Source organism: Pinus tabuliformis, chromosome X (assembly GCF_031772625.1).
Source record: "Pinus tabuliformis cultivar Carrire ecotype Pingquan chromosome X, CPIR1, whole genome shotgun sequence".
Taxonomy (NCBI): Eukaryota; Viridiplantae; Streptophyta; class Pinopsida; order Pinales; family Pinaceae; genus Pinus; species Pinus tabuliformis.
The window spans coordinates 546,786,868-546,801,770 of NC_142308.1; the positions used below are offsets into that span (position 1 = coordinate 546,786,868).

General features: G+C 42.9%; 1 protein-coding gene across 3 annotated transcripts in view; it reads right to left on the minus strand.

The window, feature by feature from the left end:
• LOC149141164 (nucleotide pyrophosphatase/phosphodiesterase-like) overlaps positions 1-14,903 on the minus strand; it is a 78,959-nt gene that overhangs the window by 18,019 nt on the left and 46,037 nt on the right. For all 3 annotated transcript variants that reach the window (XM_089447662.1, XM_089447659.1, XM_089447661.1), the window contains exons 8-9: positions 522-603; positions 152-284 (exon numbers count right to left, since the gene is read on the minus strand). In XM_089447662.1, the coding sequence (XP_089303788.1) occupies positions 152-284; positions 522-603 (215 nt within the window). The remainder of the gene's footprint in view (positions 1-151; positions 285-521; positions 604-14,903) is intronic.

The following is a 14,903-nucleotide window of genomic DNA, read 5'->3' on the forward strand; positions in this document are numbered from 1 at the left end:
CCCTTTTGTTAGAAGGACTCAACTACCAAATAAAACATTAGAGATTCTTGATCGGAAACTTCTAAGCAGAATTAAAATAAAAACAACATTGCATATATCTTTCAGACAAGAGCGCAGGAAAAAAATTGCAGATAATAACAAAGGAGCTCACTTTCCCCATGTCACCAAAAATGATTACACGTTGCAAAGAGTCCTGGCCAGGATATGGAGACGCTTTAAAATAATTCAGTTGCCCCCAAATGTATGACCCATTGACTAGCCTATGTCCAATCTTGTAGTAGTATCTGTACCATTATTGTTGAAATTAGTAGCAACACTAGGACAACCACATCAATCAGTTAAGGATTCACATAATTTAGATTTAAGATTTATGTTTAATGCTTTCCTATCCTTTGAAAAGTTTAGAATTGCACTGAAATAGAAAGGAGTGCCCCGCAAAATTTTAAGGTTCAACTTTTACAACAATCGTCAAGATGATTTCTGCAAATTACATTTGCAATGCTACTGCAAAGAAGACTTACTTGGCGTTTGGCCATAAATCCTTCAACATACTTGTGTGTGTGAAACCAGGGTCTCGCCAGCCAACGGTACGTGCAGGTTGACCTACAAAAGGAGAATGAAAATGCTAGGTTTTTACGGGAAAATATATCTTTCTTTCAAAATCTTTTCCAACACAAATGAAAAGGCATGGCAAAGAATCGCTTAAGTAGATATCTTTTAAAAACTAATGACTCCTAGAAGGCTGGAAGTTACGAAACGAGAAGCCACTATTGTGTGTAACCTTGAATTCAAAATCATAAAAATAATCATTTCCATTATATAAATGTTTTCTTAGGCACTCATCTATGGCACGAATATTTAGATTTTCTCCATTTCTTTGACAGTCAATCTCAACAAAATTTTCCCATTTCTTCATCACTTTAAAATGTTTTAGTTGTCTTTGCAAACAAAAAAGAAACTGAACTTGATGGACTCACCCAATTTCCTAACATCAGTACAAGGTAAATAATTAGAAGAAACATTAGGTACTTGGTTTGTAAGACTCAATTACAGAAAACAATTACAATATCCAGTGATGGAGCGCAGCCTATGATAAAAGTATGCCAGGATCTTGATGTAATTCTGTAATTTATGCACCCATGAAAGTCAGGATTAAGAAAATATGTGACACAGCAATCTATCAGGGAGATATGTAACACATCACTTCAGGAATAGCTATTTATTCTCTCATTCTGCAGGAACGAATCAGCACCCTGATAGAGTTGGTATTTATTCGTGGTCATATCATCATGTATTAGACTATAACTTGAATGGGCTTGTTACCACACAATCTAGGAAGGCCCCAAGGAAGGGAAACCTAAGGGACAACTACTAGATTAAATCACAACAATGGGACAATGACCATTGTCACCTCAGTCAAGGTCCCCTGCTCTTTACGGACTTTCACCAATGGGAGGAGTCCCGGTAAGAAGGGAATCACTTAGGATGGATAGATTAATGAAGTGATTCTGCCAAGCCCATACAAGAAGAGACACAACAATCGCTTAATGCTTCAAGAAAGTTAACACACTCTCCAAGAAAAGTTTTAAGATGAAGAGATCAAGACCTAAGGTTTTAGATATTATGATAATAGTAGGTATGCCTAAGATCAAGACTCTAGGAGATGAGGTAGGAACTCTCAAAGAAGCTTTAGGTGATGATTTGACACTTCCAAAAGGCTCTTCGCTCTCTTTGAAAGACCTAAGAAAAACTTGCGCTAGACCTAGGGTTTTATGAATAATCGTGGGAAGAAATGCTTCCAAGGTACTCACTAGGTCAAGGCAAGGGAGGAGAAAGGGTTTCTTGAGATTTATTCCAACGAATACTATGCTCATACAACCCTCAAGAAAGCCACCTATCCAAGGAAATACAAGCTAGGTTTCCCTTCTAGGGCACACCTAGGGCACAAGAATTTATGGATGGATAACTGTGAGAAATCCACCAAAATTGGAGATCCTCTAGACAAAACCTCAAAGAAGGGTCTTGTCCAAGCGGAATGTGGAAATTCACTCTCTAATAGATTTCGCTTGATGCCCTAGCTAGTCGTCCTAGGAAAAGAGGTTGAAAATTTTGGGAGGAGAAAAGGAGGAAAGAGAAGTTGATCCCCAAACGGCTTAGGCCAGTGCCTTCTTCCTTGGGTTTATGGAGTCCTAAATAAGTTATATAAGCCAAATTTGTCCAAAAGGAGGTCAAAAGATGATGCCCTAGCTAACACCTTTCAACAATTACCTACTATTAGAATATGGAATTTCATGAAGAAAAATAACATTTCATCACTAGGAACATTCATTGCATGCTATACCATGAATAACATATGCAAGAGCCAACCAAATAGCTTTCAAAATTATCTTCAACGAAATTAGGGCACAATAGCATTTACTCTAGTTGCAGCGATTGCGTACATTAGACAATTTGCAAAAAAAGATTTCATCAACAAGAGCACTTACAAAATAGTCATGCAACATATCCATCCACATTCAAGAAGTAGCTCCAAGACAACATCAAAAATCAGCTCCAAATATCATAGTGCATCCAAGATACTCCAAAAGATCCAAGAGAAAAAGTGCGAAGTTGCCTAAGAGGGTTGAAAATCCCAAGTGATGATGATGAGTTCTCACAAATGAGACTCTTTTATATTTATATGAGTCTCTCCTAATCGAATTAGCCTAATGAGCCCCCAAAATTATAAAATAATGTGCAAGAACAAGCCTTGGTCACAAGCCGACCAACTAGTTGTCACAAGTTATGAAATAGTCGTTCATAAGTAAGCCGAATTAATGACATCATGATGAAGAAGAGTCGTTGGAGGGCCATGTTGAGTCCTCTAAGTGCTATGATGAGAGAGAAGGTACCAATAAAGATTAATTAGGGCATGGCCCCTAGTTTTCCATGCAAGTCATCATGTGGGGCCCCATAGTGGGTTTGGGGCACATCTGTTGGTCTCATGGGTCTCCAAATGAAAAAAAATCCTATACAATGCTCCAAATGAGGGCTCTGATGATGGTGCATTCCCTCCCACTCCTCAAGGGTGAGACAAACCTCCTCTGTGCCTTGGATCAGCTACCCTGACCATGCTAAGTTGGTTGGGTCATGTTGTTCCAAGTGCATCATCTTGCGAATAATGTGGGGCAATGAAAAAACTACTGAAGGTGTTGAGAATGCCCATGGCATGAGATGATGCTCAGACACATGATGGAGTCCCATGGCTCTCAACGCATCCCCTATAAATGTCAATATGATCCTCTAGTGGGCTTGGTGTTAATTTGGCGGCTCAGTGACAAATTCCAACCATGGGACAAGATTCCTCTTTTTGAGAGGACCAATTTTGACTATTGAAGCGCTCAATTTGGACAAGGGAAAGTGCATTTTTGAATTAAAGTCGACATGTGCATATTTGATCCAGTCAGCCCTAAAGCAAATTGGACACCCTTGGAAGTCTATAAATACAAGTGACCTCAACCTCATTTGAACATCATCATGAAGCATTCTTCTATTCTCTTCTTTGGTTTTGGTTCACACAGGTTGAGACAGTTCGCGAAGATTAGCTCGCACATGTGTCTAGGGTTTTGGGTCACAAACGCAAGCTTATAACAGGCAATTTTTGGTCACAACCACAGGCACGCAGGCTCATGCATGCGGTTGGAGGGTTTCAGCTGCATGCACATCACTCTCTCCGTGTGATTGAGACCTAGGGTTTGAATTTTCAATTGACCAAAGATTTCGCCAATTGACCGTAGAGTTTGGCAGTTGACTGCAAACAGTGATAGTTGACTGCAGGCTTCTGAATCAAGGTTTTGGATTATTATCATTGTTGGGTTCATCTCATGGATATTGTTTAGTTGATTTTGCCAGATAGGTCTATGGTTGTTGATGTGGATCATTGTACTCTCTTTTGCTGAATCATTCAATGACAATCTAATAAGAAGAAGAATTTGAAAGGGTTTTCCCCGTATTGGGTTTTGCCCTGGTCTCCGACCAATCCTGTGTGAAAATTCAAGAATCCCATCCAAATGTACGACTGCAGCAACTGATTAAACTTCTCCTATTTGTTAATAATTGAAACAAATTATTTATTGCTTCCTACAGCATATATCGAAGCTAACACACTGCAACCTACACCAATTAAATAATTTGCCCAAAACAAGTACAGAACAATAGAGAAAAATCCACAAGTGACACAGTATTTTTTTGGACAAATGTCCCTGGAGAAACCCAATGCGGGAAAACCAGTGCAGCAGCTCTGGGGGATTTTATTATTATGCAATTGTTTCTGAATACAATCCAGTTACAGAGAAAATAAACTGGCAGAAAAACTTAGTGAGATTACCTCACTCTACTCGGCAAGTCCCCGCTGTTCCCGCAGCTTAACCAATTGTCCCTAGTATCTCTGTGTTGGCCCTGCGTAGGCCCTGAGTCAGCCTCAAAAGGCTCTGCATCAGCTCAACTGGGAAACATTTGCCCTCTGGAGCAGTTTCCAGCCCTCCCAGCTCAGAAATGTCAACTCCCTCAGCAAACTCGGACTTCTGCTGGAAGACTACGCTACTTCTACGTGAGCCCTCCTTGCTCAGCGTCAAGCTCTGCGTGGGCCCTTCTGGCCCGATGTCAATCCCTTCTAGGCCTGCATTGCCTCCTCCTAGTGTCTCTCTGCCTCACTGCTGCTTATCTTGGGTCCTGGAGAAGATACTCCAACCCAACTATCCTTGCCCCTCACTACAATAGCCCACTATCGAAAATCTCCCGGCAGCTCCTCTGCTCTACTTTAGAAAATCGAACTTCTAAACTCTCTATTTGTTTTTCCAAGTGACCCTCAAGCCTCCTTAAATAATCTCCTTGTTGACATTCAACGGCCCAGATTAGAAGTTAAACAATGGCTAAGATCATTACTACTTGATCCTCGTCTTCTTCTAGAAGTTACACCCACAGTTTATATTAATACCCTTTAATTATTTTATTTTCCTAAGTTTAGACTTAGGGCCCCTTTAAGAATAGTTAATTATTTTAATAAAACTATTTCTGGGTGGAAGTTCCCAAAACGCTTTCTGGGTTCTTTGAAATACATGTGGCCAAGCATCCCTGCAAAATTTGAGACTTAGAGCACATCCGATGCTACCAGAAATCAACACTCCCTCTTTGCGAGGAATGTGCTCTAGCAATGCCTCCCACTGAAGCATCACCCTGTTCTATAACATCTCCCTCTCCGCAACTGATGTCTGACATGTTGTCCACCAACCACTGTGCAAATGTTGCATCTGTACTGCTACTAACCCTGCCACTATCAACACTGCATCTGTACTGCAACTCCCTCTGAAATTCTGCATCCGTGTTGTTGTCGACACTGCCACTGCACTGTAAACTGCTACTCCATCACCAACGGAAAAAACATCCCAAATTATTGAACTAACTGTGTTCAGTATGATACCACATGAATGTTGGAGCCTCACTGTTGCTAGTCTCTACACTAACCCTCTAAATTTACTGCATTATTGCTGACTACTGCTCTGTGCCATCTATACTGCTGCCAACTTTGCTTTGCGCTGCTCAGTCTTTGGCACTCCTAGCCACTGCACTGTCTCTCTGACACTCCTTGGCACCATCCGACACTAGTCCATCCTACTATTTCTGATATGGGCTCCCGTAGCAAGGAATTGATCCAAGAGGTGGGCTCCTCAAGGATCCTGCCTATCTGTAGCTCTTTCGAACTATAGCTCCAAATCAACCCATCTCCCTCCTGGAGGTATCTCGGTTGTCATGGCGAACTCCTCGATCTTCGCGAGTGCAACCTTCAGATCGTGCTTCTCATTCTTGTCCCTCTTCCTGAGAGGACACTGAGTTGCATAGTGACCCATCTCACCACACCTGAAGCACTTTATCTTCGAGACGTCCTTCTTATGTCTCCGTTGCTCCTGTTGTCCCTTCGATGCAAGGGATGCATTATCCTCCTCCTTGGGCTTCGACCCACCGTTGCTGCTTCCGTTAAGCTTACACTTGACCAAGTCTCTTCTCAGCTTCTCTTACTTGAGAGCTGCCCACATCTCATCCCAATTCGGCAAAGTTACCCTGCCTAGGATACTCTGGACAAAGACTTTCCATTCATCTAGGATAGAATTGAGGGTCAGTCTAACCAAATTTGACTCTTGAGGTGTAGACCCCACAGCAAATAACTCATCACGGTCTCCTAAAGCTTCGTGAGGAATGGATCCACATGCTCCCCCTTCTGCATCTAAGCAGATCTCAGCGTCTGCTCCAAGTAGATCTTCCGCTGCTCGGAAGATCCCTAATACAACATAGACAATGCATCCCACATCTCCTTAGCAGTCCCTCTGCTAGCGATGTCACAAACCACATGATCCTTCACTCCGTCGAGGATCATTATTTTTGCCTTCGCCATTTCAGCTTGGTACTTCTTCAATGGATTTGCATCTGCAAGCACATCCACCACAATGTCGACATGTTTTGAGGGCATGCTCCATCCAATCTATCCTGATCCCGCAAGCCACTGGTTGCCATCAACGCCACAAAAGTCGAAAATCTCCTCTCTGGTTCTTACTGTTGCTGCTCAGCCAATAAGAAAACGGACTTCTTAGCAGGAAGTCTTATGAGGAAAAATTCCCTCAACCGTGCTTCTTCCTTCTCTTTTGAAGTCTTTCTACCCAGCAAAACAACTTGCAAAAAACTACGTCCCACCAGCTTCTCCTCGCGCTGAGGATTCAGCGTTGCTCCCTCTGCCACGACAAGATCTCGATCCCAATATAGGCTTATGATTGAAGACTTGGATGCCACTCATTCTTCAAATGAGGATGATCAAGATGATGATTCTAATGATGACATTGACAATTAGCACTTGTAGGCTTAGTTGTAGTATTGTAGACTGTAGTATCATACTATCATATTATTTTGGACTATAAAGGCCTTTTAGAGCCTGCTTCTTGATGTTTTTTGGTTCAGCGATGTTTTCCACTAAGCGTTATTTTGGTTATATGCACTATTACTTGTTGTATAAATGAGAATTTTTGCATATTTGTGTATAAATGGTTTTGGACTCATATGGATGCACATGAATATATATGTTTTTCTTTAAAATATGATTTTTTGTGTTTTTGGTAAACCGGTTTTTTACCAGTTTCGGTCTGGCTTCGGTCGGTTCCCGGCCCACAAAGTTTTTCGGTTCAGTCACCAGTTCGGTTCTGATAACATTGACCTTTGGATCTGTATGGGGTTTGACCCTAACCCCAACCCCAGGTGCAGGTTGGCCCAACCAAGATGGAGAGTAGTATTTTGGCATAAGGATATACGCCAAGGCATGTAGTGGAACATTAAGTTTATTCCACCGTGTACACACACAATTGTGAATTAGTGTATACAAGTTGGGATCATCTTTCTGAACAATATCTTTTATTTGCCCCAACATGGTATCCATCTGCTCATACACCTCCCTAATCACTGGTTTATCTATATCTGCAAAACGAATCATGTTATAAATGGGCTTGGTGAATTCCAATACTTGCCTCACACGTGCCCAAAATAGACCATCAAGAGCGGTCTCCTCCACCTGTTCAAAACCTTGCTTGTCAGTTGCATTTGTAGCCCTGTCCTTTAATACCTGCCAGTGTGGACTTGATACCATGCTAGCCAATGACTCTCTTACCTTCAAAAGGCACCTGAAGGTGAGGTAATAGCTAGCAAGTCTAGTCTTCGCAATCTTCAACAGCTCCAATCTTGAGTGACTGCGGAAAAGACCATAGGTATTGCTATGATTTGTAATAAATTTTATCATTTGTTTGCCTCTCTTATACAAATCACCAATCCATTTGCATTGTTGGTTTTTGTTCTTAATAATATCATGCATCAAAAGGTTCATTGTGTGAACCAAACACCCAGACCAAAATATGTTGGGGTATTTATCCTCAATAATTACTCTCGTTGCCTAACAATTAGTAGCATTATCAGTGATGACTTGGATGACATTGTATGGCCCAATAAGTTCAATTGTTTCAAGTAATGGTTCTGCAATGTTGATATTGGCCTTGAACTTCTCTGAGTAATCATATGCTGAAAGAAAGATGGCACCACTAACAGACACAGCAAGAACACTTATCAATGGCTTACCTTTTACATTTGTCCATCCATCAGATACAATGGACACCCCATGCTCAATCCAAGAATTTGTCATTCTACTCGAACAATGTGATATTTTTGCTTTTTCATGATCAAGTCCAACGGTTCTAGCCTTGTCATACCCAGGGTTCTTGTATCCTTTAGGGGCATCATATATGGCAGAAACCATTTCATGCCAATAAGGTGAGCGAAGAACATTGAATGGTATCCCACATGCATAGAGAAACTGGTAAATTTTTTAATCCACCTCATTCCTACACCCTTCGTCAAGGAAATCTAATATGGTTCTATGCCTTAAAGAGATGTTTGTTCCTGTGCCTCCATATCCACTGCCATGGGAGGATGTTGAAGGAGTTCTTTGTGCATGTTGATGTGATTGTGAGCTATGTTTAAAAAAACCTTTTGATCTTTTGGATTTGTATTCGGCTTCCTCCTCTTCCCTTATGTATTTGGCTCTATCTGTTGATGACACACTTGCACAAGTTTTGATTCCTATTGGTTTATCTTCATCCCATGGCCTTTTCCCAGAGAGGTGCCTTCTGGCATGGGTGTATGAACCTGTGTAAGTTCTGTTACAATGGGATCATGCAAATTTAGTGGTTCCGTCACTTCCAGCCCCTTTCCCTCCTTCAAGCCTAGAAACATATTTCCACAATGGGGTTTGGTCTTGTTTAGTTTTTGTGGGCCTCATCATGTTCACTCTCTTCCTCCTCACCAAGGTACTCCTCTTCGGGGTTCTCATCAAATCCAATATAACCCACTTCTTCATCCTCTTCTTCATCATGATCAACCCTCCTTCTACTCTCCAACACCATAATAACCAAAAAATGAACCAAGAAGAAGAAAATGCCAAGCCATATAACCATGATGTTTGAACTTTAAAGTTTTGAGTCTGCAAAAAAATGGAGGAATGGGAATGGGAATGGGAAATAGAGATTTTTTTTTTTTAGCAATGAACATAAAAAAATAAATGCTAGATTAGAGTGTAGATCTGTAATATTCCTAATTAGCCCTAGCTAATTGGAATATTCGATTTTGCCAAATTTTGCCTCCTATAGTTATTTTGTAAATAAAAAAGTGAGAAAGAGGAACATAACTCACTTTTAGAATAAAAGTCACTTCCTAGTAGCACAACGTTGTGACTTAAAGGGAGACCCAAGGGGGCCAAAAGGGGGACGCAGAAATGGAGCCCACGTAGACACATGGAGGGACTGCGCAGGAGGGGAGGAACACGTGGCAAAAGGGGAATCACGCAGGAGAAGGTGAGCATTGGGATTGAGAGAGGCAAAAGCTATAAAAGAGAGAGGAGCCCCCTCATTTTGATCATTCAGTTATGTGCATTTTGAGCTAGTTGTTTCGAATTCTAAGCACGCTGGTTGTTTAGCTAGTCTGCAACACTGTTTAGTGCATTAAGTGTCTCTGTTCGAAGATCTCACCCTTAGCCCCGGGGGACTTTGAGTGCCTGCTCGAGCAAGGTATTTCCATTGGCATTTCAGCAGCAGTTTATCAGCATTTTGGAGGACTGTGCAGCACTGAGAGAGGGATGCAGTTCTGGAGGACTGCGCATCACTGAGAGGGACGCAGTTCTGGTTTGGTGCTGGGAGGTAGAGCAGGGGATCAGCCCTTGCAGTTGGTGTTAGTGTCAGTCTTTCCAGCCTTCCTCCAGTGATCAAATATGCTCTTACAAAGTGATTTTGAAGTGTCAAGGTCAAATTTTGTCATTTCAGTGAGTCTTCAAGCAAAATTTGGTCACTAGGCATTAGGTCTAGGGTTTGCTTTCACTCCTTTCAAAATTGCCCAAATGCCAATCCATGTCATCATTCTGCTGAGTCTATCATCATTCATAGGGTTGTCATTATCATGTCAATGTCTAATGAGTCATTTTACATCTTGTTCATGCTTCAGTTGCGCCTAGGTAAGTTCATTTCCCTCTCCTAGGGTTTTGAAGGCAATCTCTCTTGGATGGTCAAATCATTAGCAAAACTTGTATCCAGATGTTCATACACCTTCCCCTATCCTTCATGTACCTTATCAAATGCTTCCCATCACTGAAATCCCCCAAATTCCTCGTTTTCGCACAAACCCTAGTTTCTTGCTACAACTTGGCAATTTTCTAGGTTGGACCTGCGTTTTGCCCTTTTGGACCCCTTCCCCTCACTGGATTTCTGAGATTCCACTTTCCCCTGCTTCAGAACATCCTTCCCCACTCCCAAAAATTTCCTTAAGAATTTACAAGCCCCTCATCCCCTTCATTGCGCTCCATTTCCACAAAGTTCCTTGTTTCACACATCGGGATAAGTTTTACTCAAAAGATGTTTCAGAGCAATCAAAGATGAATTTTGGAAAACTGAGAGAGGTTTTTGTCCACAACATGCCAAAGAAGGAAAACCTCCTTCACTTTTTACACAGGTGTCATGGTTTTAGAGAAATGTCAAAAATACCGTTGCCTCAGGAGAAATGAATGCACCTCTGAAGTGACCTTGGGAAAATCAAGTTTTCCCCTAGCTTGGTTGGCCAAATGACTTTCTTGATGAGTCAAATGATAACTAGACACAAAGAGCTTTCCAATGAGCTATCATGAGCTCAATTTGGAGTTGAGGAAGGCATTCAAAAGTTGACTACAACAGCACTCTGCCTTGAGGCAGCCTCATTTGGCACATTTTGACCAGTCTTGGGAGATTTGATTTTTGACAGGGAAAATGAACTCCAAATTGAAAAATTCCAGTTGTGTTGGAAAGTAGACTCAAAGACCTTTCCAACGAGCTATCCTGCACCCAATTTGGACACCGGGAAGGCCTCCAAAAAGCATCTGAAAGTCGCGCTACGCATCAGGGTTTTGGCTCAACGCGTAGCGCACCGCACGCTACCCTTAAGTTGGGGAGGTCCATTTCACAAAAACTCAGCATTTTTGGATTTGTCATGACAAATTACACTTGCTCAGCCACTGCCAAGACATTTCATTGAGGTTTGGGCCCTCAAAAGGTCAAAAAACAAGCAAAAAATGACTTTCTGCCACTTTTTGGACACACAGGAAGCAGTCTTGGGAGATTGCATTTTTGGAGGGGCAAATGGCCACCAAATTGAGAAATTCCACTTGGGCTGGAAAGTAGACATCCAAACCTTTCCAACAAGCCCACTTGTGCCTCATTTGGATGTCGGGAAGTGCCCCAAAAGTGGGCTGAAAGGCGCGCTACGCGTTGAGAAATGGCGCGCTACGCATCAGGGAAATTTGCCAGTTTTGCACCTTCAGCTCAGGAAAACGCAGCATTTGACCAGTTTTGACTTTTTGGTGGGATTTTTCATCCTCCTTGATGTAATTGATGTAATTTTATGTTGACATGACACTTTTTTACCTATTCTAGAAGATTCATTCATAAAATAGCAAAAATTAATGAATGAATTGGTTTCCTAGCTTATAGAGGCAAGTTGTTTTGATTGCCTAGATTGTAGTGCTTTGTTTAGAATTGGTTGAAACAGCTCCTAGGATGATGAGCTCGACCCCTAGAGGCAAGGGAATGTGTTAGCTTGCCTATATTATGTATTTTCTTAGTCATTTTCATGGTTGGACTCTTGAGGGATAAGCTTAGACTGTTTTACACTTTGTATCTCTGCAATTTTGGCAAAGGAAAGACCAGGGTTTTGCAGCACTATTTGGGATTCCTGTGGTTATTTGTGTTGATGGTGTGTTTCTCTCATGTACTTGTAAGTTTGTTATGTGCATCATTTTCTTACTATTCTCTTCTGCAAATTAAGTAAATGAAGTGTTAAGGTAGAATTCATGGTTTCTATGCTCTGCCTTTAAGTTTGCTTAATATCAATGTTTTCATCTGTTTAAGGAGAACTCTCGATGGTTTCTTGCTCTCCTTAGCTCCTCACCGGTCATATCCATCCATTCACTTATTTCAAAGGCATCAAGACAATCTCCTACCTTGCCCCAAAAAGACCTCTGCAAAAATTGTCTCATCCCCGCACCCAAAATTGTCGTGCTCAGTTTTCCAACAAAACCCTAAAAATTTAAAATCAAACTTTCCCCATCAGTTTACTAGCCTAAAATCAGTGTTCTTTATTGGTCATCTCAGCCCTTTGAAGACTTTTTGCCGAGATAGACCCGGAGAGAGCCCTCTCCTGTCCCCGTAGGGCTAGCTACGAAGCTAAGTGGTTTGATGTTGCCTTGGATTTTGTCTTTTTCAGCCTGAGGCCAAATTCAAGCGCTAACAGTTGGAAAGTTTATGGCATGAGTTTCAGGCATATTTCTGGAGGGTTGCATTTAGTGGCAGCGCAGAGCACTAAGAGACTGCGCAGAACCCCAAGGGGGTGATTTTCAAAGGTCAGCCATTCCAGGAGCTTTCTGGGTTTTTTTGGGTTTCTTGAGTAGAGTCTGATTCCAGAGTTTCAACGTTTTTTGAGGAGGGAAGCAGCCCCAAATCCTCATTTGATTTCTAGCAGTAGTAGCAGCATAGCAGTTTCCCAGCAGCTTGGACGCAGATCAGAGAGGGGCCATTCCTTCGCTATTCTGAGTGTATTTCTTCACTTGCCTAGTGCAAGTAGAGGTGCCATCTTCCTGATCACCTCCTGTACTCATTTTATTACTCAGTATAATAAAATGGCTTAGCATTCTCTCTGCATTTCTTGTGTATCTGCTTATGGTTTATTTGATATATATCGTATCATTGTTATTTGTATCTCTTTGAGCATTCTCGGCTATTATACCACTTGTGTGTTTCTATTATACTCTTAGACAAAGTCTGGAAAGGGCCAGGTAGCCTCTGGATCTCGTCCTCTTTTTAGAGGTGACATATCTGGTAAATGCCCTCCCAGTCCATCTCTGGTTGGAGTTTGCTTGTGTTTGAGGTATATTCTTGATAAGGGATATTACAGTGGTATCAAAGCATAGATCTGGCTCAGCCTGTGGAGCTAGCAATCTATGACACCGAGGGAGAAACCCTATATCTGTTACAGAGGTCGGAGATACAAAGACACTGGGCGTAGGTTGGAGAATTCCTACGGAGAGGGAGACTGTGTTCCGGTAATGGACGCAGAACAGGAGGAGCCTATGGTGGACGCAGAAAAGAGGGAGCCAGTGGTGGACGCAGAGCGGGAGGCTCCAATGGCAGATGATGACGGGAAGAGATTTGCGGATATGCTCCTCAAATCAGTGCAGGATCTGTCGAGGCAGATTGAGGTGATGGGGCAGAGATTCACGGCAGTAGAGGCCAAACAACATGAGAGCCCACGGGTTTTCCAGGTTGGTGAGGGATCAGGTGCATCCCACCATTTTCCAAAGCAGCGTGATATTGCGCAGCAGGTGGCCTCACATGCCCCTACACGCTCTACCATGCCCACTTTCTTAGGAACAAACACGAGGGTCGTAGCCCAGCAGGAGGCAGAGCCTGGACACATGGGTGATTATTTTGTAGAGTACCAGGCCTATGGGCAGGAGTTCAGGGAAGCCCTCTCATTCCGTGATTTTGTTCAGCTCCAGCGGGATAGTAGACCCCGCGACCATCATAGAGGGTACCGACATTATCATGATGGTGACACCCACCGTGCAGCGAGTAGATTCCACTTGCCTACGTTTGATGGCTCATCAAACAGTTCGGCAAGGTCTTGGGTGGAGAAGCTAGACATTTATTTCCAGCTTAACCAGATGTTGGAGATAGAGGCCATCAAGGTGGCGACATTGCATTTGGATGGTGAGGCCCAGGATTGGTGGTTTCATGGGATGGTTACACTAGGAGATTGATGGAGCGATTTGATCGGAGGGATCCAGAGCAGCATTTTGTTGAGCTGACAAGGCTCAAACAGACAGGGAGCCTAGAGACCTACATTGCAGATTTCTTGAGGGTCTCAGTGATGGTGCCAGATCTATCCACGACACGGAGGATCTATATGTATGTTGAGGGGTTAGCAGAGCCACTTCAGGGTCTAGTCAAATCCGCTAGACCGACCACCCTTCAGGATGTTATCAGCAGGACCCAGGACCTGGACACCTTACCCCCAGAGACAGACTTTCCAGTCTAAGGGGAAGGATGTGAGGATTCCATCTCCAAAGGGGAATCCAGGACGAGTGCAGATGGACGATGATGTCAAGAGGGAGCTGAAGAAGAAGCGGTTGTGCTTCACATGTCAAGAGCCATGGGCACCAGGACATAGATGCGCTGCTGGCAAGGCACATTTCGTTGAGGTTTTCTCCGAGAGCAGTGGAGAAAAGGATAACGAGGATGGTGTGGAGGCAGGAGATAGCCATGATGGATAGGGACCTTTGCCACCTCCACCGCCAGCAGCAGGTGGTGCATCTTTTGCACCCACCGGAGGGGCCCTTGCCGCATTGCGAGGAGTTCCCAAGTATTTGACGCTACGTGTACGAGGGACGGTACGTGGCCAGCGAGTGTCAGTTTTGGTTGACAGTGGGGTGACCCACAACTTCATCGATACACAGATGGTTGAGTGAAGAGGCATATAGAGTCTAGACAGAGAGCTTCGATGGGTTTTCAGTCTTGGTCCCAGGAGATCAAACCATGACATGTGCTTGATATGTTCCAGAGCTTTCAGTGACGATGGGCACCTACACATTGACTGACCACTTTTTCGTGGTCGATATTCCGGACACCAACATGATACTGGGTGTTCAATGGCTCATCACTCTAGGGAAGGTCATGACAGATTGGAAGACCCTAGAGATGGAGTGGGATGATGAGAAGATAAGGAGGCATGAGAAGATATGGGGACAGCATACGTATCCGCCTCAG